The sequence below is a fragment of the Camelina sativa genome, chromosome 5 (genome assembly GCF_030686135.1).
Source record: "Camelina sativa cultivar CO46 ecotype springtype chromosome 5, ASM3068613v1".
In the NCBI taxonomy this organism is placed as follows: domain Eukaryota; kingdom Viridiplantae; phylum Streptophyta; class Magnoliopsida; order Brassicales; family Brassicaceae; genus Camelina; species Camelina sativa.
In genome coordinates this window covers 30423624-30449748 of record NC_141884.1, presented here as the reverse complement: position 1 = coordinate 30449748, position 26125 = coordinate 30423624, and the positions used below count along the sequence as shown (strand labels likewise).

The following is a 26125-nucleotide window of genomic DNA, read 5'->3' as shown; positions in this document are numbered from 1 at the left end:
ATCTTTTTTTATTCCGTCCGTACCCGTAATGTTATCCAAAATTGATGTGACAAACATCCTGATAAAAAATAGCTTTAAAGTACATGTTAGTACAAACATCCTGTTTTAGATTGTTTAAGGATCTTACACACCTCATTACATTCATTCTGTTTTCTACTTTATTTTTTTTATATCAGCCATATATAACAATGATATATATTTTATTTTATCAAGGTGTCAACATTATTCAAAGATAGGAGGGATTTATTTGTTATACACTATAAATTTTCACATAAGTAAACTATTTCAAAAATTGTAAATACTGAATCTTCTATTTTCCAAATTACTTTTGGAGAAGCATCCATTTTCTTGCAAAATCATAGATTATATTGCTGAAGCAGTATGTTATTAGTGTGAAAGGTTGAGAATGTTTTCTCTAGCAAGTCTTTCTCAGTAACCTCCTTACCACATAGTTTCAAGATTGAAACTATCTTAAATAGCTCTGAGTTTTACTCATCCACGGTTTTAAAATCCTGGATTCTTAGGTTCTTCCAATCGAATTGGGCTTTTTGGTAAAAGCACCGTCTTTTGGTGACATATCTATTTCTCAACTGTACCCAAAGGTCAAGAGGATTCTCAATGGTAAGGTACTGATTTTTAAGACTATCAGCAAAGTGATGGCGTATGATGAGAATCTCCTTATATCTTTCTTTTTCAGTGGTATCGTTATCATCTTCGATACATTCACATAGGTCCTTTGATTTCAGGGTAATCTTAGTATCCAAAGCCCATTGTAAGTAGTTGTCTCTAGAGACATTAAGTGCAGCATATTGGAGTTTGTTGATCTTTGACATCTATACGACACACAAGCAATCGATTTAATTTATGCCATGCGGTTTTAAGACCGAAACATGTAATCAAATTAATCTAGGCCATGCGGGTTTTAAGACCGAACCATGCTTGTCCTAGTAAAAGATTTCTTACTTGATCATGTGGTTAGTTTATGCATGAAACAATCCTAGACAAATTGATCTAGTATGAATAAGGGAAATATGCAAATAATTTTGGGTTTTAGGGTTTTCTCTTTTAAGTTTTCCTTTTTTTGAATAGGATTATGTTTTTCTTAGGGTTCCGATTTTAAGATTTGATTTTAGGTTTTCATGCAGTCGGTTTTTAAACAAGCAGTCAATAACAATCGGATTTCAAACATAGAACAATCAGTTTAATAGCAAACACTCTATACTAAGCAATCCTTAACCTCAAGCAATCGGATTTTAAAATTTAGGGTTTCAAAATCGAGACTTAGAGTTTAGGATATCTAGGATTTAAAGCTTTAGGATTTTGTTTGTTAATTGTGAATATGTAGATTTTAGGGTTCTAATACAATTAGGATCAGATTCGATATATATGTGTCCGATGAGTTCGATTATTTACCTTAAACACCGATGGGGTTGAATGGATTGATCCAGGAGCTTAAGACCACGGAAAACCTCGAGCTGATCACAAACACGGACTGATCACGAACAACAAGCTAGTCACAAACACGGACTGATCACGAACAACGAGCTAGTCACGAACACATACTGATCACGAACAACAAGCTAATGTGCGGTTTTTAGTGATTTAGGGTTAGGGGATTTTTGAAAAACTTTTTTAGAGCAACCACGTGCTGATAACGTGTTATGCAAGATGTGAAACTAGAGGTTGTATTCTCTTGTGTATTATTCATTCAATCGATAATAGTACATATATATAAGAGTACACAAACTCTAAGTACAATGGGAATCATAAACCGACAAGGAATAAGTGGAGGTAGGATGATGGGCCTTTGTGGACTTGGACATGTATGGGCCGGTTATGGAGATCCATCTTCAATGGTTTACAACATTTAATTGTTTTTAGTAAATTTCTATTCTTAATATAATACTCCCTCCATTCATAAATATAAGATTTTTCTAGCTAAAAGCACAATATTTAAGAAATCATAAATGTTTTGTTATTTTTACATAAAATATATGATTAAAAATTTATTCCAAAAATTGAACCAATTGACAAAAAAGACTGGAAAATACAAATGGTCATAACATATTAATAAAGATAACTGATGCATAGAAATGTGAAAAAAAATATGTTATAAAATGAAACAAAATAAAAGGCTAAAATATCTTATAATTTGGAACGGACAGAGTAAGACCATCTTTACTGGTAATTTCTCTTAACATTTCTCTTCTATTTGGGGCCCAAAAATATAATAAAAATTTCATTTTCGGTATATTAACAAGAGAATCGATTCTCTGGGAAGGAATTGAGCAACGTATTAAGCAACGATATGTGGCGTGTTTTGGTACGTTGATACATAAATATAAATTTTTTTTTTTTCTGTTCCTTCTTTCTTTCTTTCCCGATCTTCTCTCACTTTGCTCTCTCGATTGCGAATCGACTGAAAACTAGAAAAATCAATCGATTCTCTGTTTCTCGGCCCTCCTTGCCGTTATCGTCTTCGTCTTCACCGCGGCAACCCACGACGGAGACGAAACAAGTCGACGGAGATGATTCCGACGGAGACGAAACAAGTCGACGGAGAAGCCATAACCGACGACGGATCAAACAAGGTGATTCCACTTTGATATCTTTAGGGTTTGGCTAATTCTGGGTTTTAGAGGTTCATTAGCTACTTGCCATTACAATTTTCCTGTGAAAGTTTGAACCTTTGGATGAAATTAGTAGAGAAATGCTTTAGAGCTAGTGTTGATAGATATTGAGGATTCGTCTTTTTTTGTTTGTTTGTGTTGAAGGAGAAAGCTATGGCAGAAGCAAATGAAGCTAAAGCGGAAGGAAAAAATTTGTTCGTTAATCGCCTTTATGAAGAGGCATTGTCAAAGTATGCTTTTGCTTTAGAGCTTGTGAAGGAGTTTCCTGAGTCTATAGAGCTTAGATCCATATGCCATTTAAACAGAGGTGTATGTTTCCTCAAATTGGTATGTTCTTTAGTATAAGCGGTCAAAGTGTTTATTTGATTACTTCTTGGTCAGTTAAATTTCGATTGAAGATGAGTATAGTTGAGCACTTCGAAGATGCTGTCACGGGTGAGTTCATGATAGCTAGGAGTTCTAGGTTAGTTTCTGGCACTTGTTACAGGATAAATAGTTTTTGGTTGTAGATCAGGTTTATTATTGGAAGAGTTCACACTGAGTCTCTGCTCTTCTCATCTGCAGACCTGAAGATCTTAGAACTTGATCCTTCAAGTGATCATGCTAGGAAAGGGATACGACGTCTTGAACCTCTTGCTGCTGAGAAGCGAGAAAAGATGAAAGAAGAGGCTATAAGTAAGTTTGGGGACTACTTCATCATAAAATTGTAGATCTTCTAGCATCTAGATTCTAGACTGATTCCTTTTGGTCAAATATCCATCGTTTTATAGACTAACTCTGATGTCGAATATATTTGTGTTTGTAGCTAAGCTGAAGGAGATGGGAAATTCGATCTTGGGTCGATTTGGGATGAGTGTGGACAACTTCAAGGCTGTTAAAGATCCCAACACTCAGTGTGGACAACTTCAAGGCTATTTGTGTTTGTAGCTAAGCTGAGGTAGTTTTAGTTGTGTATGGAAGCTTGATTTGGCTTGTGATCCTGGCAGCAGGGGGATCAGAAGTCGGTGTCACGGAGACAGTGGATGACGGCATGTGATCCGCAGCTTTAATTAGCAATGCTTATACTTTTGTTTCTTGACCATATGCTTTTACATTATATTGATGTAATACTTGGTACAATATTTGCGTTACAAATGGGGAGATGGGGAAAAATGTAGACTTGCATATTGGTATAAATGCAACCAGAAAAATCTCTGCATATGGAGGGATGATTTTATATAAATAATATAAATTTTGTTGATTGAGCAACCTTCTTTGGGTTCTCTAGTGGAGGAATAATTTTGCTAAAGTTCTTTTAGGATTGCTTTAATTAATTTAATATTAATTATATTATTGACTAATATGTGAGTAACTTAGGAGGGTTGCTCCACTAATGATGCTCTAACAGTTTTTGGTGTCTTTTCGTATTTCAATAATTAAAAAATAATAATGATAGCAAATGAAAACGAAATTCGGTAATTATTCATTCCGTTTATATTTTTTAAATGATAAACTTTTATACTTGTCTACATATGTATGTAGTGCAATAAAACTATGTTCATAACTTAAATTCATTTTAACTGCCCACGTTCTGTTGTTACTTTTCACTATATGTACTTTGATTGAGAATTTGATAGGCCTACAAGTTTTTAGTTCAACATAATAGAAACCAATAGACCAATATTCTACTAAATTAAATCAAGATGACTACTCAGTTTTAAGTTTAAATGAATTAAATTCTGAAATGATTTAACATTTTCAACCGTATCAAACCAATACAGTAAAAAAATTAATAGGAGATGAACTTTTTGTTGTTAAAAAAATTAATTGGTTAATAGATTTAAAATTGTTGGCAAAATGTTATTTATTTTTATGATTATATTGTGACTATACTTGAATAGTTATCAGATTTATTTTTAACCGGAGAATAAGTTTTGAGTTTTAAAAAGTTTAATAATTGAATACGTTTAAATTGATTGTGGTATGTAATTTACTTTTATGATTATTGTGATAATTCATTCAATTATTATTTTTAAATATAGTTGAATAGTCATCAAACTTTTTCAAAATAGGATAAGAGAATAAGTTTAGTATTTCAAAAAATTAAATAGTTTATAATTTTTTGTGAAATGTAATTTATTTTTGATAATTAGATAGGTTATGAAAATGATAATTAAATATGTTTTCGAATTTTAATAGTTGATTAATTCTTTCATTTTTGAAAACTAATGAAAATAAACATTGTCTCATATATTTTAATGGCATATTTTTGTAAATAATAATGAGAAGTAAGTATATTTATTAAAAAATGTACATGAGCTTTGTAAGCCCGATACCTCAGCTTCCTAGTGAGAGTGTTTCTCTATTAATATATAGGGGATAAAATAGAGGTGATAGCGAAAATTTTGTGTACCATTCATAGTTACCTCTATCATTTTATCTGGATTCCTTATATTTTATTATAAGATTTTTTTTTTTTAATTTGTCAATAGTTCCCAAAATGGATTTTCCTTACTAATTTAAGCATTGGTCTAAAAAGAAATAAAAAACAAAAGCATTGGTTTGTAATAAATGAAAAGTCAAGAATTTAGCTGTTTTTTCTTTATTAAAAAAAAAAAAAAAAATTCAAACATCACAATTTGGCAATTTTCTAAATCTGTCTTTGAAAACGCGTCTCTGCATATTCTTTGCCGTTTCTTTGTCTGAATATTATGAATCACCAGAGAAATCACCATTAGATTCGAAATAAAATCTCAAATTTTTCTCCTCCGGAGATATCTTAGCGATGGAACTGAGGAGAAAATTGTGCATTGTGGTTGCAGTTTTCGTAACCGTGGTCGGATTAGCATCTGGCAACTTCGTGTTTAAGGTACAACACAAATTCGCAGGGAAAGACAAGAAGCTCGAGCATTTCAAGTCTCACGACACGCGCCGCCACTCTCGGATGCTCGCTTCCGTTGATCTCCCTCTCGGTGGAGACAGCCGCGTAGACTCTGTCGGGTTTTGCTCTTTTTCCCTCTCACTTCCGATACATGTTTTGTTAGATACAACCGTAATTTTGATGCATGTGAGACGTTGTCTACATAGCAAAGTTGATCTGGTATTAATCGTATGTTTTTGGTTTGTTTGGTATAGTTTACGTATCATTTGGGACAATGCGTAAGTTTAGGTACTAATGAAGTAACATTTTCTTGATTCTTGTTTCACAGTTTATATTTCACAAGAATTAAGCTCGGGACGCCACCAAAGGAATATCATGTTCAAGTTGACACAGGAAGTGATATACTTTGGGTTAATTGCGCGCCGTGTCCGAAATGTCCGACCAAAACTAACTTGAATGTAATGCTTCCTTCTTTCTTATTCACCTAGTGTGTCTAATGGTAAGTGCAGAGAAATGTTCTCAGCTAGCTAGCTAGATCATCTTTGTTTTCTTTGTTTTGCCAATGCAGTTCCGTTTATCATTGTTCGATGTGAATGCTTCCTCGACCGCGACGAAGGTCGGTTGTGAAGATGATTTTTGCTCTTTCATTTCGCAATCGGATAGCTGTCAGCCCGCTGTTGGATGTAGTTACCACATTGTCTATGCGGACGAAAGCACAAGTGATGGGAACTTTATAAGGGACAAGTTAACACTAGAACAAGTTACTGGAGATCTTAAAACCGGACCACTTGGCCAGGATGTGGTGTTCGGGTGAGCTTAATAATGATATCTTCCTTCTCTTTTGTTTGTGTGTTTGTGATGTGAGATTTCTTTTTCTTTTTCTCATAAGGGCTTATCTTTGAGACAGGTGTGGAAGTGATCAATCTGGCCAACTTGGGAATAGTGATTCAGCAGTTGATGGTGTTATGGGATTTGGACAATCAAACACCTCTATCCTTTCACAACTAGCTGCCTCAGGGGACGCGAAAAGAGTTTTTTCGCATTGCTTGGATAATGTTAAAGGAGGTGGGATTTTTGCTGTTGGTGTTGTGGATTCTCCAAAAGTTAAAACAACCCCTATGGTACCTAATCAGTACGTGCCTTGTTGTCTTCTCAGTTCATTTATTCTTTGCAATCAAGAAGCTAGAGTATGAGTAGTTGATGTTGTAGGAAGAGCTTCTTATATCGACCGCTTTATACATATTTAGAACTATAACTAGGGATGCTCTTGTATATTAAATCTTGTTATAACATGTGTTGTAATGAACAATTTTAGGATGCATTACAATGTTATGTTGATGGGAATGGATGTGGGTGGAGCTGCTCTTGACCTTCCACCAAGTATTGTCAGGAACGGAGGAACCATTGTTGACAGTGGTACAACTTTGGCTTACTTCCCAAAAGTTCTTTATGACTCCCTAATAGAAACGGTAACTTTCTTCTCTGCTAGCTCATATAGACTCATATTAGTGTTTATTTCTAGTTTGCATGAATCACAAATCCTGACATGAGTTTTTGCTGTGTAGATTCTTGCTCGTCAACCTGTAAAACTTCACGTAGTAGAGGAAACTTTTCAATGTTTCAGCTTCAGTAAAAAGTAAGACGGCTTGTTTCTTTCCCTTAGGATGTTTTATTTCCGAATCATTCTTGTTTTAGATACTCAATTCAATTGCTGGACTTCATCATTGCGTATTCGTATATTACTTTTTATGTGTTTTGTATAAGCATGCTTCAATCATGCACTCTTGGTAAGTGTTTTGTGGTATAACTAAATCTATAAGCTGTTCTGAAATTATCTACAATATTTGCATGCCCGCTAGGGTTTTTGTCTTGCTGTCAGTGTGTTATATGCTAAATTTCTTTCCTCCTTAATCTCACAGCGTGGATGAGGCGTTCCCACCAGTAAATTTTGAGTTTGAGGACTCTGTCAAACTGACAGTTTATCCTCATGATTATCTTTTCACACTTGAGGTAAGTAAATCAACATTTGCTTTCGAAATTCCAACAAAAAGAATTTGCGATGTTTCGAGTTAACAATGATTGATGGGAATTCTCTCTTTTTTTTTTTTTTTTTTTTGCTCTTCATTTACCAACAGGATGACTTGTATTGCTTCGGTTGGCAAGCTGGTGGTCTGACAACTGATGAAAGATCAGAAGTGATTCTCTTAGGAGGTAAACTTCATAATCTTTCTTTCGATATTGCTCACTTTAGACGATAACGATTAACCATACCATACCACAGTTGTGTGTACGACTTTGGTCTCCCATGTGTTACAATACAAGTAGTGTATTCATTGACCTATCTATTATGTAGATTTGGTGCTCTCGAACAAGTTAGTAGTATACGATCTGGAGAACGAGGTGATCGGATGGGCAGATCATAACTGTAAGTATCTCTAGAACCAAAAGAAGTAGCAGACTCTTTATCCTTTCTTCGTCATACCAATATATGGGTCTCATATGTTGAAGGTTCATCAAGCATCAAAGTAAAAGACGGATCAGGAGGTGTTTACTCGGTCGGAGCAGACAATCTCTCATCGGCTCCTCCTTTGTTGATGACAACAAAGCTTCTTACAGTTTTGTTGACATTGATCGCAGTGGTTTTTACTTCATTAGCATAGTAAAAAAGAGACCATTCATCTGGTAATATGTGCATTGTCTTGGTGAAGGATGCTACAAGAAGATGAAATTATTTTAGAAGTCTTCCAAACACACACATCTCTTTGCTTGTTGAGTTTTTTTATACAGATCATATACAAAAATATATTGAAATTTACAAATATGTTATTGAGAAGGGAGCAATTAGAGGGTGTTCTTCAAGAACTGTACAACAAAGTATACAATGGCTAGAAACAGTGCAATCTGATACCCATCTCTCTCAAAGCTGTTATCTCTTTGGAAAAACTGCATCACCACAAGTAACATTCTTTTAGTTGACATCCAATACTACAATGTATATAATAGATACGACTATGTAGCCTTATGTCTAGCATGCCTCGGGATTGCTTCAGCTTTAAGGATTTCAATCAAACTGACTAGTTGACAGAACCAAACATTATCAGTGTCTATATGATTATACAATACTGTTAGTTGAAACTGACCTTATTCGGATCGGTTGGATCCCGATATATATCTGTGTCCTCTTTTCGACTTGTCAAATTGGCGGTCAAGTCTTTTGTGACATCTCTCAAATCTTTTGCGGATTCAGAAGCAGCAAAGAGGCGGCGTGATGTCCAGAAATAGGCTTGTGCAATAGGGGACGATGAGGATAAGTCCCAAGACTCTTCATGCTCAATCACTTGGCCACTAATCTGGTTAAGAGTAAATTCAGATTTGACTTTGATTATCAAATCTCCACTTACAGCAGCAAGAAAAGATTTGGGTTTTCCTTTGACTCTCCATTTAATACGCAAGACGCTGGTGGACAACATTACCATCTCCTGTACCGTCTACATATAAGAGGAAGAGAATCACATTATTGTAACCGAAAGGATTAGAACATGCAAAAAAAAGTTAAGGGTTGAGATCGATTCTCACCACCGTAGGATTCTCTAATCCACTAGTTATCCACAATGGTCTTTTATACTTCTCACGACCTGTAAAACTTCTAACAGGATCCTGCAATCACTATCAATCACGATGTATTTACTTACTGCCAACGATCTGAACATCACAGCAGAAATAATGGAACAAAGACTAGTAACGTTGAAGCAAATCAATTCTATTGGACCATGTCTAAACACAATATATATTCTTCACCCATTAGCCTGTTAGTCATACTGCCTTTTCACCTAAAAAATATATCCTTAACCCTTTAATTAATGGTGTTTTGACTATAAAAAAAATGATTTGCTTCCCATGTCAACAGCAACTCGTAAGAACTATCTCATCTGTTCATGAACTAGACATCATTTCAACCGCAAAAAATAGCCCAAGCTACACAAAACAGGTAAGAAATTTGATTCAGTTGCATGAACTGCCTAGAAGACAAGAGGTTCCTACAAATTTGTTCTAGCCTGCTTGAAGCTGGAATAATTCACTCACAAGATAAATAGTACTCAATTAAGTATACATATCCAAGAGCCATTTTGAGCAAAATGGATTAACTAGCGCCAAATTTACTTGAATCATATCTATCTGAAAACAATATACATTGCAAATTACAATGTGACAGAGAAATGTACCTTATATTTAACGGAAACTGCATAGCATGCAAAGGCACGATTTCCTTCCCTGATTTCAAGAATGTCGCGAACAAGTTGTCTGGCTGTGGATTCCACCTGCGGGCTACTTGTGCACTCAAAATCATTGCATAATTCCCCAAAATCAATCCTATCAACAAGCTTGTCTACTTCTGATTTATCAATGGATACTTCAGTCCTGGTGGAATCATTCATAACTGAGACAAAAAGGACAAGATAGTTGCATAGTAAGATAGAGCAGAGTGGGAGATATACAATCAATAGGGATCAAGAAAAAAATAAAAAAAGAAAAGTATCATTCAACTCAGAATAGTACTACAATTTTGAACGTAAGGGTTAAAATCATATGAAAAATGATAAAACATGGAATCATATTAGAAATTCATTGTACCATGCGTTTCTTAAAACCATTTTCTGGCATTCATCTGTGCTCAGGCCCTAGACGCACATCAAAGTAAATCTTATATCCTTGGGTTTATACATAGACTAGACTACATGTGGGGTTTAACTCTATATACAGTAGTTATAAGGCAGAGTAACCAAACAGGAAGAAGATGATAAACTGACAAATGTGAGATCATGGATCTCGGTAAGATAAACCAGGACTTTAGTTAGAAGACAACACAGGTTTGAGAAATATGTGAAAATTCAAGTTGGAACTTTGACTTAGATTCTTCAAATATCGCTTATAACAACCACTCAAATTTAGAAGTTGCTGGAAATCACTCATAAACCCAAAAAGTAACAAGAACTGGAAGTCTGGAACCCTAATTCAAAGGCTAACAAGATCACATAAAAAATAGAAGAAGAAGATTCCAGAATAATCCAAAGATACAGAAAAATCAGAGAAGTGATGACATGTGAAACAGAGAAGAGTAGTAGTAATGTACCTCGGGGAAGACGGTGGTGGATCTTAGAGGAAAGCCAAGAGCGGCGGAAGAAACGCCGCCGGAGAGAGGCGGCGTAGGGAGGGGAGGCAGGGAGGAGGAAGGAAGAAGTAGTAGCCATCGGAGTTTATTTCCATTATGATTTATCTGATTGTGTGGCCAACGGCTTAATGCCTTCCTTCCTCCATTTTTTTGTGGTTCCCTTTTAAATAACAAAATCTCCTCACTTTTGGATAAGGTTTTTTTTTTTTTTTTTCCTCAAGTATTTTTCAAGATGACATTACCGCACAAGCTGTCTATATAAACCAACAAACGATCCATTAAGGAAGTAATAAGTATCCATTCACAAAAATCACACCTACAATGTAGGAATCAAAACCTTGAAAAGCATCTGAATTTTGCGGTAAGCGAAGCAAAGATTGTGCTTGTTTTATTAGAATAGAGTGAAAAAAAAAAAAAAACGAAAAGCAGAGCGTCTCTCACTCACTCCTCTTCTTCGGCTTCTTCCAGCCAGTTCACAAACGGTTCCAATCCCTTCACAAACGTTTGCCTGCAATGCAAACCCAACACACACCATTATTACCTTTAATATTATTACTAAGAATCCTATTATTAACCTTCTTTTTGTGCAAAAAAATCAAAAAATAGTACCTGCCCTTCGGGTTGGTCCCTTTGCGATACCAGTGGAGAATGGTGTCTTCAGCGAGCACATCAAGTTCATACAGAGACCTCACTACCTCAGGAAACACTTTCATCAGCTTTGCATCCTCATAGCATTGCATCTGTACTTTGTACATCAGTTCCATCTCCATATTACCACTACTGCACAACGAGTTCAGTAGCGGCGCCCATGTTTTCACCTATACCACAATATAGCGACTAGCTTAGCTTTAAGATCAAACAACTTATTCTTCCTTCAAACTTACAATAACTCAAAAATAAACTCACTTGGCGTAATACAGCATTTGAATTTTGCTGCTGGTTTTTACCAGACCATTGAACAGCATTCATTATTCCATCCCAGATCACATGCACAACCTCAATCTCTGGCAGCTTTGCATCTTTTACCTGTTGCTTCACAGTTTCAATCACTTCATCTACATTTATTTCCTCTGTCACTTGGCTTGTAAGGACCGCTTTGATTTCCTTGAGCTTCACCTCAAATATTTTCCTTTCATTGTACTCTACCAGAGCTGTCAATCCTGCCTTGCTATATATCAGAAGAAAAATATATCAATTTTACAGGTTCATTAAGACAGCAGAGACAACAAAAGACAAATAATAAAAACATTCAGCAGGACGAGGACCTGTTGAACTCAACAAACTATCGACAAAAAGTCTACCTATATAAAAGCATTTTCACTAAGTGAATCTTATCAATGATATCCATATTAATAATAAACAACTAAAAATTTAGAGAAATATAGGGAATCAGAAGAGCAAGAAAACAACAGCAACTTAATAATATTGAATGCAGCAAACTTCAAGCAATTAAAACTCACGTGAAATGCTCAGCAAAACTTTCAGTAGTCCGCTTTGTGGGTGGCAGGAACTCCAAGAGTTTGTCTTCCATTTTGCCACGCCTCAGAATAGAAATCAAGTCATCAAGACTGTTCTCAACCAAATATTCATTGAAGAAGTCTGTTACAAAAGTGAGCACTATCCCTTTGGCAACAAGATTATCCTTAAGTAATGGCTGGAAGACGGTCTCTGCAGGTAATCCTGACAGCTTCTGGGAGAATGCGAGCGCTGTGAATATTGCAAGCTTCTTCCTCTCATTTTCCTCAAAAAGCTCCAGTGACTGCAGGAATCTCCGCGTAACATTTTCAAGGTTCTTTATAAGGAAGGCTTTCCTCCGCAAAATTTTCTGTATGTATACAACTGATGGTAAAATCGCTTCACGCGTTGGTTCACAATCGATTATAGAGTAGGGATGGCGTTCCCCTTCATCAGATTTCACTGAACCAGTTTGTGTACGTCCTCCAATGAAAACAACCTTAAATGATAAGAGAGATCCATCAATTAATAATCTCGGAAAAACAAGCAAAATATAAGTCATTTGATACCAGAAAACAAAAACAAAAGAAAACTAGTATCCGATGATATTGAAGAAAATCAAACATCGACAAGATAGTGAAGAACATAAACAGTCAGGCAGATTATTACACCAACTTCAGTGAATATATATAAACACAGATTGTGGGAAAGTGATGACCCAACCAGGTGAGAATATAAATTTCACGTGGACATGAGAAATTATCTCTAAGGAAGACATATAATAGACATAAGCAATATAAGACAGCAGAGGCAGAATCAACATATGTAGAATTACCTCAAAGAAAATATCACCGTATCTTGAGAAATTAAGATCTGATGACTCTAAACTTTTGGCAACAAGTTCCTAAGACAAGCAAAAACAAAGTCACAAGTTAAGGTGCACGACATTTGTCAAGCCAAATAAAATAGAAAAATGAAATACTTCAAAAAAAACTTGAAAAAAGTACCAGATCACCAGCATTATCCAGATAAATCAGCACTAGAGCATCAGAAAAAGCTGCAGGGTCGAGAGGAGCAGCAATATTCCTTTTGCGGGTCTTAATCCGCGTACCTCTACACATAAAAATGAAACAAGATATAAAATAAACAAGTAGTTCCAAAAGTCATATACACAACTTTAAATACAGCCATTCTAAACTAATTGAAAGGCTCAAGTGAGATCGATTAAAGTCTCAAGTCTCAAGGTACAATAACATAATTGGTCTCAACTCTCAAGGTTAAGAGCAAGCCTTCTAAATTGAAAATATCAACAATTTGAAAATATCAGAACTAAATTGATTAAAACGACAATAACATAATTATCAGAACATCAAGTTTTCAACTCCCATGGAAGAATCACAAAGAATTAATAACATAGACCAACGTGTCAAACTACAAACAACAAAAATGTAGCTACATACATACCCGAGAGTGGGTTTCTCCTTTGAGCTGCAAGAAAGAAAAAAAAAAAGAGCAATAAAACAAGATTAGTAGCCGAAACAAACATAAGAAAGAATCTTGAATATATAATACATAAGAAACCCTAGCAGCCGAAACAAACAAGTCTCGTTTTCATCCCTAATTCTCATAGATTCGTTCGAGACAACTCTAAGAACAGTGAATCAATAGCGAGACAGATACGTAAACCAAATGCAGAAGAATGCGAAATCGAAGAAAAGATACGAGATCTGTGTCCCCCCCAGACGACCTAATTTCAAAATTTTCACGAGAAACAAACACAACAGATTCGTCATCATCATCAGAATCTAAATCTGTCAAACGAAGCTTTACCTCATAAACCAAACCCTAGATAGATCGAATTCGAGACGAAGCTTCTGTGAGAGTTCGAATTTCAAGAGAAAAGAGGAAGGAGAAGAAATTGATTTACTCGCTCTTGCATAAAATTTAAGCTAGAAGAAGAGGTCGTAACGCTGAAATGACGAATTTAACCCTAATTGCCCTAACCGATTGATTCAAAACCGGTCCGGTTCAATGTCTGTTTACTTACTGCCATAAACTTTGAAAAAAAAAAAAAAAAAAGATTAATTGAAAACAGAATCGTATAGAAGAAAATAATGACACATTTCTTTTAAATTAAAACAACAATGTTAAAAATAAAATCCCAAATAATAATACCCAAGAAAACCAAAAAACGAAAACAAATAACTAAAGAAATGAATTTAATCTCTAGAAGGCTCTTCGAGACGAATGTAATCATACATAAGTCCTTCGAACGGTCCTGATGCTTTAGCTTGTCGAAGATAAATCGTGTTGGTCCCTGTTCGTAGCAACCTTCCAGGCACATTGATGCTATAAAGCCGGTAGATTCCGTGGATCCCATGTCTTGCTATAGCATTATCCCTTTCGATATAGCCCGTTGTGTATTGGTTATTGAACCGTACTTGTAGATTAGCCCGTGCAGCTGAGGCTAAAGCTAACTGCAATGTGTAGCTGCCTCTCATGTTCACGTATGGAAGATGAAACACGATCTGCCATGTCGTTGGTTTGTACGTCGAACCACCATTGTTTCTTGTGACATGAGCGTAGAACCAGTCTTGGCTATAGTTACTAGCTCCAATTGTGTAGATGAGGTCGTGGTCTAACAATTAGAATAATGACCAAAATATGTTTAGCTCCAATTGTGTAGATGAGCGTAGAATCTGAATGGAAATGTATTTGTTTAGTTATTTTACATTCTCATCTAAATGGATTTGATTAGAATAATGACCAAAATATCCATGTTTTGATCTAACAATTTTTTCCTCTTAATCTTAACCATATTAATTTTATATATTGATCTAAAAATATAAATACATAAATTTTCATTCAAAACCAAACAAAAACTCTAGAAATCCCAATATAAATTATTTATAACAATTTTTTTATAAGATATAAAACATGTTATGCCAATGTAAATTATTTGTAAATTATTTATAACAATTTTTTATAAGTTTTTACAATAAAAACTTGTGAATACGACCAAAAGACTTAGGATTGAAGCAGAGGAATCACTTTTGGCTTAGAGTGGGAAAGAATCTATGTAATCATCAAACTCCCAAATGTTTCCTGCAAAACCAATAAACAAATTCAGAGTTACTAAGAGACTGCAAAAATCAGAACCAAAATCAAAAATGAAACTGCAAAAACCATAGTAGGACTATTCTTAATCCTGAACAGAGACAATAAAGCCATAAAGCTACTAAATTCGTCTGTCTTGATGCAGATGACAAACAGAGTGCCAAAACAACCTAGAAATTTATGAAACTTGATGGAAAGATTCACAACACATAATCCGAAAAACAGATTTATCTCATACAAAGCCACAGAAAAAAACAGATCTTGTTTTTGACTCACGGTTTTAAAGTTATGACTATATTCCCAACACATAATCCGAATGACACAACCCTGCGAACAGTCAACTTTGGAAGCAATTTTCCATCAAACCAAATGGACCCTGAAGACTATCTTTATATCAATAGAAAGATCTTGCTCTCAAGTTTTCAGAACATGTTTCAGACCCAAAATCCGAGTTCTGTAACCAAAGAAAACCAAAACCAAATAATCAACCTGTTTCACTTGACTTTATACCCTTTCTCCTCTAACAACAATACACTGCAAAACCATAGGATAAGACAACACATCAATCAAGTTTGTAAATCTTTAAGCTAAGTGACAATCCCAAATCCTATTTGCAAACACGAACATCAAACAAACCTTCTAAATAAGCAACCAACCAACACCCTGAAGATTACACAATGAGACTCAACTCACTGATGTATTCACTACATAAAGGAATCGATGCAGTACAAATACACAATATAACTAGTAATAGCAGTACAAATACTTCTAACTATTCAAACCCACCAGCTGAAATCAAAGGAATCGATGCAGAATCAAAAATAAAGTATATAGCAAAGAACAAAATTGTCACAGAGGGATGTAAATAAACACAAACCCATGTCTAAAAACATTCACAAGATCAAGCCAAGTTCATTGAGACATTTCATCAAGCATGTGGTTTGCATCAAAAACTACAAGCTCTAGACTCATCAAACATGTGGTTTGCATCAACAAATACAAGCTCTGGACCTAAAACACTTCTAATAATAATCATTCAAACATGAACTCATTTCAAACTCTGAAGCAGTATCACCTAAATCATAATTCTCAACTCAAAGAGAGAACAAAACAAATTTGGACAAACCCACCAGCTGAAATCGAAGGAAGCAGATGCAGAATCAAAAATTAAGTATAGCAAACAACAAATGTTACACAGAGTTCGATCAAACACCAAAAATCTGAGATGATCGGAGCTGTTAGAGTCTCAGAGCTGTTATTGAGAACTTACCAAAACGATGAAGCGATGATGAACGAGAGAGACAATAAAACGATGAAGAGATTCTAAGAGAACAAAGCTTTGTTGAAGCTTTGTTTCGTCGAAGGAGAGAGGAGAAGAAGAAGAAATAAGTAAATAAGATATTTTTGGGTTGATGTAATTCTTTGATTTTCTTCAGGGTATTTTTGACAATTTCAAATTTTGGCTGAATCAGCTCCATCTAACTGCACAAATGAGACTCAGTTAGTTTTTTAACTTTTTTTGGATGAGTTTTTAAAAAATCATTCAACTGATTCATCTAACTGAGTTCAAGTAGCAAATCATCTCCGGAGTTCAAGTAGATAAAAACAGGTCCTAAGACTTTTTTCCACGCTTCACCATAATGCACATCCATGTCCGTACCGAGATAATGCCCGCTTATAAAGCTCGCGATGGCCGTTGGACCGGTGTGGGATGTGAGCTCCTGTTTGACCGGTCCACCAGAGCGGTATTCACCACTAGGTGAGATAATCCAAAAGCCAACGTGGGATTTAGTTGAGATCCAACCATGCACCTTGTTGTCTTTGATCTCACATGAGTATTGGTGTAAGAGCTGAATATGTTATCTATTGATGAGTGTTACAGAGACAATATATACAAGAGTAGGTAGGCTAACTATAGTAAGTCAATATTCTACAGAGTAAATGAGAGAGATTAAGGAGAGTGATTGAGTAGCGTAATCAAAGGAGTTAGGTGATTTGATTCTCCGTAATATGCCCCCTCAAGATGGAGAGAGACTTCGAACTCCAATCTTGTGACATGCTCGTTGGAAACCCGGTCTCGGCAGTGGATTGGTGAGGGCATCAGCAAGTTGATCTTGCGTGGAAACATGTAAGACTCGTAGTATACCAGCCTGAATCTGTTGTCGAATAAAATGGTAGTCCAAAGCAAGATGCTTCATTCTAGAGTGAAAAACGAGGTTGGCACATAGATATGTGGCACCGATATTATCGCAAAAGATTACTGGAGCAGCAGGTAATGTGACACCAAGCTCGGTAAGGAGAGAGCATAACCAGCGAACTTCAGAGGCTGTATTAGCTACAGCACGATATTCTGCTTCTGTGGAAGACCGAGCTACACCACGTTGCTTCTTAGAGGACCAAGAGATGGGATTACGTCCTAAGTAGATAACAAAAGCATTGGTAGACACGAAATCTTCTATATCACCAGCCCAATCCGCATCTGAATATGCTTGTAGAGAGATCGCAGAGTTGGAATGAAAGAAAATACCATGGGTGAGAGTCCCAGCAAGATATCTTAAGACCCGTTTCGCAGCTTGCCAATGTGCGTCTGTAGGCCGATGCATAAACTGTGATAAACGATTCACCACATAAGCAATATCAGGACGCGTGAACGAAAGATATTGCAGACTTCCAACAACTGAACGATATTGTTTGGCATCATGAAGAGGTGTTCCACCATGGAGAGTAAGCTTTGGGGAAACGGGAAGCGGTGTAGCTACAGGATTGGCATCAGACATGTTATGTGTTGCTAGGAGATCAACAATATATTTCCGTTGCATTAGATGTAAACCAGCCTTAGACCTTGTGGCCTCTATACCCAAAAAATAGCTAAGATCAGTGGGATCCTTAATAGAGAAGCGAGTAGCAAAGGCATGGAGCACATGGTCAACAAGCTTGGGGTCGTTCCCAGTGACCAGAATGTCGTCGACATATACAAGTACATAAGTAAACGTCGTGGCAGTCCGGTGAATGAATAGAGAAGTATCGGCTAGAGAATTCGTAAAACCATTGTGAAGAAGATGTTGTTTGAGAGAAAGATACCAGGCACGTGGAGCTTGCTTGAGACCGTAGATTGGTTTCTTCAGCCGGCAAACGTAATCAGGGTGATCCTTGTCAACAAATCCTTGGGGTTGAGCCATATACACCTCCTCTGTTAATTCTCCTTGTAAAAACACATTATTAACATCCAATTGTTTGATTGGCCAAGAACGAGCAACCGCCACTTCAAGTACTAACCGTATTGTTGTTGATTTAATGACTGGACTAAACGTTTCTGCATAATCAACCCCATATTTCTGATGAAACCCCTTAGCAACCAATCGTGACTTGTATTGATTCAAATCTCCATTAGGATGGTACTTGGTGGTAAACACCCATCGACAACCAATGACATTCTGCGTGGGATTGGGAGGAACTAAATCCCATGTTTGATGGAGACGTTGGGCATTATACTCAATAGACATCGAGCGACGCCACCTCTCATCTTTCAAAGCTTGTGTAGCAGTTGACGGTTCGCGTGACTGTCGTGTACCTGCAACATGGAGATTCAATTTGGTTTTTGGCTTTGTGATGTTATTTTTGGCTCGAGTTTGCATTTTGTGGATATTTGCAGGTGGTTGACGAGGTGGAGGATTTTGTGGTTGTGGGGAAGGTGTAATTCGCGTAGTTGCAGGGGACGAGTCACGAGACTCTTGGTTTACGGAGGTGGAGGAAGGTTCGGTCTGATCCGTGGGAGTCGGATCATTATTGGTGTGAGCAGTGGGCTCAGTGGAAGATTGAGTTTGCTGGGCCGAGGTGTTAGGCCCATGTGTATTTGGAGCAGTGGGCTCAGAAATTGGAGAGGAAGAAGAAGAAGAGTTCGAAGATGAGGAAGGCAATACCTGTGGCGACGCAGGAAGTGACGGAGCAGGGTGAAGTTCGGTTCCGGGGATTCCACTTGTTGGCGACGGCGAGAGACGGACTACCGTGGGCATCGAACTGGATACTAGCAGAGAACCGTCTTCATCAGCAGGTGGTCGATTACCGGTTTCAGCAAAAGGAAAGCGTCCCTCATCAAATCGAACATGTCGCGATGTATAAATCCGACCAGTAGGAACGTGCAGGCAATAATATGCACTTTGCGTCAGTGAGTAGCCTAAGAAGACACATTGCTTGGACCGACTGTCAAGTTTATGTTGGGCATATGGTTGAAGCCACGGAAAGCAAAGGCAACCAAAGATCTTCAGCTTGTCGTAATTTGGATGTGTCCCAAACAACTTGTAGAATGGCGATTGATTGGAGAGAACCGGTGTGAATAACCGATTGATAAGATACACCGCTGTTTGAAAAGCATAAGGCCAGTACACCATGGGAATAGAAGCAGTGGATAGGAGTGTGAGAGCCGTTTCTACAACATGACGATGCTTCCTTTCCGAGATTCCATTATGCTCAGGGGTATGCGAAGGAGACGTCAAATGGGAGATGCCATTGGTTGCAAGATATTCACGGAGAGCCAAAAATTCACCACCATTATCTGAGAACAAGGTACCAAGTTTCTGCTGGAACCGATTTTCAACCAACGATTTGTAGGCAATAAAAATGTTTTTGACATCAGATTTCCGTTTCATTGGATACAGCCACGTATAACGTGTGAAATGATCAACAAGTATGAGGTAATACTTGTAGTTGTCGTGTGAGTGAATTGGCGATGTCCATACATCGGAGTATAGATATTGGAGAGGATGTGTTGAGACAATGGTGTTTTGAGAAAATGGTAGTTTGTGACTCTTATTAAGAAGACAATCGGAGCATGAAAATTGTTTAGAAGTAGAACTTGCAACTGGTAGAGTAAAAGAAGAAATCATAGTGTTTAAAACTGATGCAGAGGGATGTCCAAGACGGGAGTGCCATACTGGAAGAGAAGCTTTGGAAAGAGTATAAGTGGAAAGAGCCTTGATTTGCGATGAAGATATCGGCCAAACATAGAGATCATTGCTGTTCTTGCCTTGTAGAAGTGGAACCCCCGTTGCCAGATCCTTCACCTGGAAGAACGTAGGAAAGAATTCAACGGAGACATGATTAGTGTTACATAATCGATAGACCGAGATAAGATTGCGATGAATATCAGGAACACATAAAACTTTGTGTAATTTAAGATCACGAATCTGAGAGGGAAGAAGCTTAGAACCAATATGAGTAATGGGTATTGGAGACCCATTAGCAACAACAACATCATCACCACCAGTATACGGTTCATGGAGTGACATTGAGCTGAGATCAGATGTCATATGGTGTGTCGCACCACTGTCAAGGAGCCACTGATTCGGATCATAGGAAGAGCCCATAGCAAGATTAGCACGGGGCTGCCACGGTCGAAAAGGACTAGTCTGGTTTGAATGCTGCGAGGGAGAGCAAAACTGTGGACACCACCGGGCGCTATGACCTTGTGTGTTGCAGATTTGACATCGTCCCAAGTAAGGCTTGTGTCCATGAGATGCATCAGAGTGGACCATTTGGGAGGATTGATGGTTGGAAGTGTTATTGTTGTTGTTGTTGTAGTGCTTCTTCCCATTGTTGGAGTGACCACCACGGTGAGAAGAATTGTTGCGGTGAGTGGCAACATGAGCCGAAGCAGGAAACGGAGAGGAGGCAACTTTTGACAAGATCTTTGCCTCTTGATTAAGAAGGCGTTCATGGATGTAGGTTATGGTGGGAGGAATATCTCGTCCTTCAATCTGATCAACGATAGGGCGATACTCATCAGGAAGCCCTTCAAGAATATAGTCAACCTGTTCTTCATGTGCAACAGGTTTGCCAAGAGTAGCAAGAGTATCAAACCGAGTGGTGAAACCTTGGAGAAACTCATCGATCGTCTTGCTGCCTTTCGTCCAGTGTTTTAGTTGATCACGCAATTGTTTAATATGACCCCAGCTTGGTTTGGCGTAGGTGGCGGCAAGGGTAGTCCAGATCTCAGCAGCAGTGGTGGTATGGGATAGAATCGGTTGGACAGCAAGAGACATCGACCCAAGAAGAGCACTATAAATGAGCTTGTCTTGACGCTGCCATGTAACAGAGTCGGGATTTGGAGTAGTAGCGTTGTTGACGGTGACATTAACAGACGGAGCCACCGTGGAACCATCAAGGTGACCAACAAGACCATGACCATCAACAAGGGCATGAACTTGTAGTTTCCACATGAGGTAATTTGTGGGTGTAAGCTTGGTGACATTAGTCATATTAAGATTTAGAAGAGTCTGATTGTTTGCGGTGATGGTGTCTGTGGGGGGGGGGGGGGGAGATTTTGAGGAGCAGCCATGACGGCGAAAAAGAAAGAAAAATTTTGCTTTTGATATATTAGGGTTATGGATCGTGTTGCTCTGATACCATGTAAGAGCTGAATATGTTATCTATTGATGAGTGTTACAGAGACAATATATACAAGAGTAGGTAGGCTAACTATAGTAAGTCAATATTCTACAGAGTAAACGAGAGAGATTAAGGAGAGTGATTGAGTAGCGTAATCAAAGGAGTTAGGTGATTTGATTCTCCGTAATAATTGGTACTTATCATCAACTTGGTTTTTGAACATGGGGTTATGAGGATGAGTCAGTTGCACAGCCTCTTTATAACCAAGAGCCTTAGCATGACCACGATGGATATCGCGGTCTCCGTCCGTTGGCATCTCTCTTTGTATTTCATCCGCGACCGCCATGTAATGAAACTTATCTTGGTCGAGTTTGAAGACTATTCGAACTTGACCCATATCAAATTCTGGCCATTCGGGAAGTCTCTCGAAGATTCCGTATGCGTAGATTCCTGAAGTATTTTTACGTATAATATACCTCTTGTCTACGGTTAGTGGAATATGGTGATGAGAACGAGAACGAGAACCACTCTCCCATGTTCTAGAGAAAGAAATCTCCACTTGTTCTTGGTTTTGAGTTATGATTTTAAATTTAGTTCCTTCGATTCTATCCAAGCCTCCTTGCCATGTTATGTCCCAGTACCCTCGAGCTCGTTGATGTGGACTGAGAACATTATCGACTCCGTTGTATTTGATGCCAGTTATAAGTCCTTGAGGACTCGAGAAACTAACTCTGATGATCCCATTATCCAGTATCACCTCTCTAGTTCCATGTTTATTTCTTATTTGTTGCACCGTTAAAGCTCTTGCAGTACCTGTTCCATCTAAGTTTCTTGTCGGCTTAGAAAAGACGATTGGAAGAAGAAGCAACAGAAGGAAACAGATAATTAAAGAAGTAATCTTCTTCTCCTTCAAACTCATCTTTGCTTTCAAAATAGTTTTTAAAAAGATCGTTGCTTCATCAAGTTCTTCAATCTATGCATATATAAATATGCATGTATGGTTTAATTTGTTAAACAAAGTCCAAGACTAAACGGGAATAGGTGGCACCAAATCCTAACTAGGACCTAGTTTTTTTTTTCTTTTTCAGAACTAGGACCTAGCTATTATTCAATAAAGACCGACCAAAGTAGAAACTAGCATTGAAAGCTTGTTATTTAAATTATTATGGTAATAATACTAACAGAGAAAACAACATTTCGTTTTTATATAATTTCGTTAATAAGTTATATGTTTAATAAGGTATATATTTTTTATTTTATTAAATTTATATTAATTGATATGTTTTTATAGTCTTTTTAGAATATTTTACTTATATTAATTTTAAGAAAAATATAAACTTTGACTTATATATTTGTAAGCATATTTTAGTGATATTTTGCCTTTTAAAAGTATGTAATTATTTAATTAGTTTTATTATTTGATATTTAAATTTGTGTAAAATGATGACATATCTAATTATCATTCAGTTATTTTTTTTTGAAAATATAATGGCATGTTAATGTAAATAAGTAGAAAATTTAATATAAGAGATATGCTAATTTTACTTACAATCCACTCTATTTTGTTATAATTGCATTACTACACCATATATTTATTACCATATAATAATAATCTAAAGATTAGGGAAATTTTAATCAGTATTCAAATTTATATGAAAAACGTCAAAAAAACATTGTCACAAACAAACACAACTTACCACATAAAATTTAAATAATTAAAAAATTAAAATATCGATCTCTCATGTACTGCAGCTTAAAATCTAGTTTTAAATTAAGGGAATTTAGTCAAGACTACCACATTTTGCTAAACACTTTTATATTCTACCACATTATAAAACACTTTTCTTATTCTACCATAAAACAGCTTTTGGATATATTAAAGATTACAAACTTACCCTTCTATTAAAGAAGTAAGAAAGAGACTAAAATTTGTTGAGTTCAAGGTACACACCCACGTGCAATCATATGCCTTTATGTTCTTTTTTTAAATATAATATTATATAAAAAAGAATTATTGTGTAGAGAAGTGTCGGTGTGTTGTGATGGGATGTCATCTGTTACAATATTCAAATTGGTAGACAAAATTGAATTGGTAGACAATATTCGAAAAGTCGATGACAACTTGTCCACCAGTTTTATGAGTCTAGTCTAAATAGTTCATCAACTAAAAACATTTATAATCTAGAAATGATTTTAATTATAGGACAACATTTTAACATGTATTGTTGTATATTGATGTCCACGCGTCATTTGTTCTTTGTTGGCCATGATAGACTATGATATGTTGTCCATTGTTAAGACTTAAGGTTTGAGTTCTTTGTTAACACTATCGATCTTCATACGGACCACATAAACTTTGTTTCCTCAAGATCAGTAGACAATTTGCTTTAGTTAATGACTTACAAGTAGTTTATCAAAAGGTTGTTGAGAATAGATGTAGACAATTAGGCATTTGTTAAAGTTTGTAGACAAGTTACTATTATCCTTAACATAAGTTGTCCACATTTGAGGCATGAAGTCAACGTGTCTATTGATGGGGTGTATAGTGTCTACAAGTTATTTCGTTCGGTAGACAAGTTAAGTATGTGGACAAGTTGCATTTTAAGACTTGTAGACAAGGTCAATTTGTTAAATGTCAGTAGACAAGTTTCTCTTGTTGTAAACATGGACAAGAGTATGTGTCCAACTTTTTATACTTATTGTCTATAGACCAGAAACTAGTATCCTTTCGGATTTTCGTGAACATATTTAAGTATGGACAACATTATTATAACTTAGTAGACAAAGATAAAAAAGTTCATTGAGAAAAATAATTAAATTATGTCCAACGTAAAAATACCTAAGCTTCTGTAACTTAACTATGGTTATTGAAACTAAAGGAGTAGTGGAACATAAATAGATTGGATAGGAAATTTAGTTTTGTTTTGACCTTTTTTTGGAATAAAGCTGGACAAAAAAAACAAGAGATGAGATGTTATTAAATTGTCTCCACATTTCACTACTGATTTTTATCCAAATTCTCAATTCAATGCAGCCAAAATTTTAACGAGATTCGATGGAGGATGTGGGGACAAACAAAATAATAAAAAAGGAAGCTGTCTCATTTAAAATAAAAAATAAAAAAATGCATCTAATATCAGAAGGTTATTCATGTCTTTCTCTTTTGGCATGTGGTATTGTGTGAAAGAAGTTATTAAATGTGGTAGAAGCCACAAGAAAGGTTTTTGAATGTGGTAGATTTGTTAGAAAACTCTTAAATTAATTTGTATACTTGCCTTTTAGTGGTATAAATTGGCGAGAGAAGTCGACCCATTACATATGTTGCATTTTATGTTCCACTAGATAAAGACCCGCCTGATGTGCGGGTTTAGAGTTTTTAAAATAAAATAAAATTTAACAAACATATAAAGTAAATATTTTTAATAAGTAAAAACTATCTATAAAAGTAATTAGATAGATCAAGGTGTCCAATATGATATTTGGTGTAAAAGGTGTGTGAGTCTGCGGTTGAGACTATTAATCAAGTTTTCTTTGAATGCTCTCGCTCGTTTGAAGTTTGGAGTTTATCTCCGACTCCAGTCTCGTCAGAGGGTTTTCCATATGAGTCGGTATACTCGAATTTGGATTTTGTTTTCTGGAGGAATGCCTCTCAACAGGGTGATCCTTATCAACTTCTTCAATTACCATGAATTTTATGGGTAATGTGGAATACCATAAATAAAAAAGTTTTTCAAGGTTTAGAGATCGAGACGAATGATATAATTACTCAAGCTTTGGACGATAAGTTAGCCTGGGAAGAGGCGCTCTCTTTTACGGCGGTCATGTCAGCTCAATCTCCGTCTTTAGATGTCCATGTTTCTTCACCTCGTTATCAGATTGATGGTTTTTGGAAAGCAACCAATGTGCATTCAAGATTGGGCTGGTGGTGTTGCGTTGGTGAGGAGCGAACCTTGTTGTTGAGGGCCAAGTGTCTAAGACGGGCCCCTCCCCCTGCATTCGGAGTTAGAAGCGTTGTTGTGGACCATGGAGCGGATACGTGTTGCAGGGATCGCTTGTCAATATTTCGAGACTGATGGTGCGGAGTTACTCACTATGGTACAGTCCCTTGAAGATTGGCCGTCTTTCTCCAACATGCTCGATGAGTTTAACTCCCCGGAGTCCTTCCCAATATTCTCCATCTCTTGGATCCCGCATGCGTCAAATACGAAGGCAAATTTTCTTGCTCGTGTTTCGCGTTCTCTTATCTCTGAAGTTTCTTTTGTAAACCCCTTCCTTCCGGCTTGGGCAACTAACCGAGAAATTTTCTTTTAATTTATTGTTTGTTTGAAAAAAAAGTAAATAGATACATTTTCAGTTAAAAAAAATAGTTGCAGATGAGTTCAAAGTTATTAAAACAAAATTAAATTTAACAAAGAATATATATTTAATTCTTTTTGTAAGTAAAAACAAAGTATAAAAGTAAAGAGATAAACTTTTAGTTATAGAAAATAATTTTTTTTTTTGCTATAA

At 36.5% G+C, this 26125-nt stretch overlaps 6 protein-coding genes across 10 annotated transcripts; 2 read left to right on the top strand and 4 right to left on the bottom strand.

Moving 5' to 3' along the window:
- Positions 1–488: 488 nt before the first annotated feature.
- LOC147944495 (uncharacterized) lies at positions 489–833 on the bottom strand. Its single transcript, XM_087512610.1, has one exon. The coding sequence runs from the start codon at positions 831–833 to the stop codon at positions 489–491; it is 345 nt and encodes a 114-aa protein (XP_087368736.1).
- Positions 834–2280: 1447 nt separating this feature from the next.
- Positions 2281–3878, top strand: LOC147944494 (uncharacterized). Of its 5 annotated transcripts, none has more exons than XR_015557596.1 (5): positions 2326–2591; positions 2775–2937; positions 3012–3093; positions 3195–3305; positions 3436–3878. XR_015557596.1 is itself a non-coding variant. In XM_087450926.1 (5 exons), exons 1-5 carry the CDS (start codon positions 2529–2531, stop codon positions 3555–3557), a joined length of 513 nt encoding a protein of 170 aa, XP_087307052.1. In that variant the 5' UTR covers positions 2383–2528; the 3' UTR covers positions 3558–3878. The 5 variants fall into 5 exon arrangements, 3 of the variants coding, with proteins under 3 accessions (XP_087307053.1, XP_087307052.1, XP_087307054.1); XM_087450926.1 differs by having other exon boundaries at positions 2383–2591; positions 3012–3065; XR_015557597.1 differs by lacking the exon at positions 3012–3093 and having other exon boundaries at positions 2281–2591; positions 2775–2957.
- A 1306-nt stretch (positions 3879–5184) lies between these two features.
- On the top strand, positions 5185–8349 carry LOC104789529 (aspartic proteinase 39). Its single transcript, XM_087450925.1, has 10 exons — positions 5185–5609; positions 5819–5948; positions 6059–6300; positions 6398–6622; positions 6806–6959; positions 7056–7126; positions 7410–7500; positions 7626–7701; positions 7844–7915; positions 7999–8349. Exons 1-10 carry the CDS (start codon positions 5395–5397, stop codon positions 8148–8150), a joined length of 1428 nt encoding a protein of 475 aa, XP_087307051.1. The 5' UTR covers positions 5185–5394; the 3' UTR covers positions 8151–8349.
- Positions 8204–10914, bottom strand: LOC104787511 (uncharacterized). Its single transcript, XM_010513113.3, has 5 exons — positions 10622–10914; positions 9714–9928; positions 9067–9147; positions 8631–8978; positions 8204–8433 (listed from the first exon to the last, which is right to left on the bottom strand). The coding sequence occupies exons 1-5, from the start codon at positions 10737–10739 to the stop codon at positions 8332–8334; spliced, it is 864 nt and encodes a 287-aa protein (XP_010511415.2). The 5' UTR covers positions 10740–10914; the 3' UTR covers positions 8204–8331.
- Positions 10915–10919: 5 nt separating this feature from the next.
- Positions 10920–14076, bottom strand: LOC104787510 (uncharacterized). The gene is made up of 8 exons (XM_010513112.3): positions 13946–14076; positions 13580–13603; positions 13123–13228; positions 12951–13019; positions 12121–12614; positions 11567–11828; positions 11270–11478; positions 10920–11168 (listed from the first exon to the last, which is right to left on the bottom strand). Exons 1-8 carry the CDS (start codon positions 13948–13950, stop codon positions 11102–11104), a joined length of 1236 nt encoding a protein of 411 aa, XP_010511414.1. The 5' UTR covers positions 13951–14076; the 3' UTR covers positions 10920–11101.
- Positions 14077–14334: 258 nt separating this feature from the next.
- Positions 14335–22535, bottom strand: LOC109132906 (uncharacterized). The gene is made up of 6 exons (XM_087512609.1): positions 21812–22535; positions 16794–17075; positions 15869–15895; positions 15302–15402; positions 15252–15258; positions 14335–14753 (listed from the first exon to the last, which is right to left on the bottom strand). Exons 1-6 carry the CDS (start codon positions 22533–22535, stop codon positions 14335–14337), a joined length of 1560 nt encoding a protein of 519 aa, XP_087368735.1.
- Between the last annotated feature and the right edge of the window lie 3590 nt (positions 22536–26125).